The following is a 2,427-nucleotide window of genomic DNA, read 5'->3' on the forward strand; positions in this document are numbered from 1 at the left end:
ACACACACACACACACACACACACACACACACACACACACACACACACACACACACACACACACATCTAGTCATCTAGACTGTCATTGGAAAAATATGATGCTTTTAATGACTGAATCAAAACTAGTTTAAACGTTTCATGTATATTCACCTTATTAATATTATCATTATGATTATTATTAAAATTATTAAACGTGCATATGCCCAGCTCTGCGCAGGAGGGCGGGGCAGAAATAGGGGGAGGTGTGGTGCGGTGTCTGTCTCAAACGCATCGACGCTGTTGCTCAGCAGGAAACGTTTGGAAATGGATACATGTACGCACAATGAGTGAACACAGCCATCACATATGAAAGAAAGCGTCTGTTCTGTGCGGTCCTCAATCCCCGTGAAGGTGACAGCGGTGGTCGCGCCGTAGGACGCTGCAGGGACCACCTCTCCTTTATCCCCGCGAGCTGTCCTATTTTTCCCCGTCTTCGTTCTTGTACCGAGGAACGAGCTAGCGGATTCGCCTGGTCTTTGGAATCATTGCTTGCGTTCCTCTCCCATCTCCGCGTCGCCAATATCTGTCAGAATGGCCCTTACGATTTGCACGAGATTTACCGATGAATACCAGCTATTCGAAGAGCTCGGAAAGTAAGTCTGTTTGTCAAATCACTAAGCATGACAGCAAAATTGTGATTATGTAATTTGTCAACCGTACCTTGAGATGCGTAGATTATTGCCAACTGCTGTGTGTGAGGCTTAAATGCTTGTGTATCATCTTGTGCTTATCATCCTGTGATTCGGTGGTCGATGTGTGTTAGATGCTTAGGCTACATGTATCTAGGATGTATTCCTAAGCGCCATTGAAAGACCAAATACATTGAAACATCGGCCTTGATTTGACTGCTCCTCACCACCTCTCAAACACTAACGTGTTCGGCGGTAACCTTGATTTTTAGACTTTGACGTTATACCTATGATTTGGTTGTCGTTTGTTCTTTCATTGGTTCATCTTTTGGTCCGTAAATGGCGATGGTGTATTGTAAGTCGCGGTGTTGCAGGATGATAGGTATCGGGGTGTCGGGAAGTCTCCCCTCTGGAGACATAAATACACATGGTAATGCGACAGCAGCCGGGGTGCAACCACATTCCTTTGCAGCCAGGCGAGGCTCGGTTAATTATCGGGCTGGGGATTCCGTGAGGTTGGCAGGGGGTGTCAGAAGAGGGGACAGGGGGATGCAGAGGGTGACTTTTACAGTCCCCTATCCGCATCCCGCCCTCTGTCACTGCTGATCAGACCTAAAGATTGGGTTGCCTTAAGCCACGTCTGAAGATAAGGCAGTAGCCTACTCTTCTCCGTCAGTGTCGCCAGATCACGTTACGATCACACATGCATCTGTGTTTTGGCCTATATGCGCTTGCATTGTTATAGGCTACCTTCACGTTTGGTCTAACGGCTGGGTTGAGAATGCGTCTGCCTGGGTTCATTGTTGTTTCTGCAAGCTACCTTTAGTTAATAATCCCAATTTGAAACGACTGACTTGTTTTTTCTTCGAATCAGTGGCCTACCAATGCATGTAAAATCACAAGGCTTGCGCCCTGCGCGGGTGAAAATGCAGTAGATCTGACACAATAGAGGGGCATTTGAGGTGATGCGTTATTACGCATCTCAGGCTGTGGAGACAAAACTTACTGTATCATAATGCTAACCGTAGCCTACTTTGTGTACATGATGCTGCCAGCAGTATTTTTTTCGTATCATATATTTCCTGCGGAATAGATAGGCCTACATATATTCATGTTGTCATGGCACAGCTGTGGCGGACTGGACCATATGGTGGGTTTAGTTGTGAAACAATACGCATTGTTCACCTTGTAGAGTGTGGCTAGCTGTTCATTTCCTTCCCTCCCTGTGGACCATTCCCTGCCTCATCTGCCCTTTCTTTTAATAGGGGAGCATTTTCGGTCGTGAGACGATGTGTGAAGATTTCGTCGGGTCAAGAGTATGCTGCCAAGATCATCAACACGAAGAAGCTCTCTGCCAGAGGTAGGTTAGGTTCATCCCCTTGGTGGTGTCGTGTAGAGTAGAGACACCAGGATGCAAGTAGGGGGCATGGGAGTACTGAAAAGACACAGAGAGGTGCACAGAGGTGTAGAAAAGACATGAAAATAACACTGAAATATCTGCCCCTCTCTTTCTGTGTGTGCTCTTGTGGAAGGATAAATAAATGTATGATTAAAGCGTGTTATAATTAAAGTGTTAGCTATATGAGTATCAGTTCATTTCCATTTTGAGATTTCTGCAAGTTTGAGTGTGTGCGTGTATGCGCGCGTGTGCATGTGCTTGCATGCATGTGTGTGTGTGTGTGTGTGTGTGTGTGTGTGTGTCCATGTGTGTGTGTGTGTGTGTGTCCATGTGTGTGTGTGTGTGTGTGTGTGTGTGTCC

General features: G+C 46.3%; 1 protein-coding gene across 9 annotated transcripts in view; it reads left to right on the top strand.

The window, feature by feature from the left end:
* Positions 1 to 271: 271 nt before the first annotated feature.
* Positions 272 to 2,427, top strand: part of camk2d2 (calcium/calmodulin-dependent protein kinase (CaM kinase) II delta 2) — a 32,075-nt gene continuing 29,919 nt past the window's right edge. For all 9 annotated transcript variants that reach the window (XM_062520382.1, XM_062520395.1, XM_062520403.1 and 6 more), the window contains exons 1-2: positions 272 to 632; positions 1,934 to 2,028. In XM_062520382.1, coding sequence (XP_062376366.1) covers positions 571 to 632; positions 1,934 to 2,028 — 157 coding nt within the window. In that variant the 5' untranslated portion in view covers positions 272 to 570. The remainder of the gene's footprint in view (positions 633 to 1,933; positions 2,029 to 2,427) is intronic.

The sequence above is a fragment of the Sardina pilchardus genome, chromosome 2 (genome assembly GCF_963854185.1).
Source record: "Sardina pilchardus chromosome 2, fSarPil1.1, whole genome shotgun sequence".
Lineage (NCBI taxonomy): Eukaryota > Metazoa > Chordata > Actinopteri > Clupeiformes > Clupeidae > Sardina > Sardina pilchardus.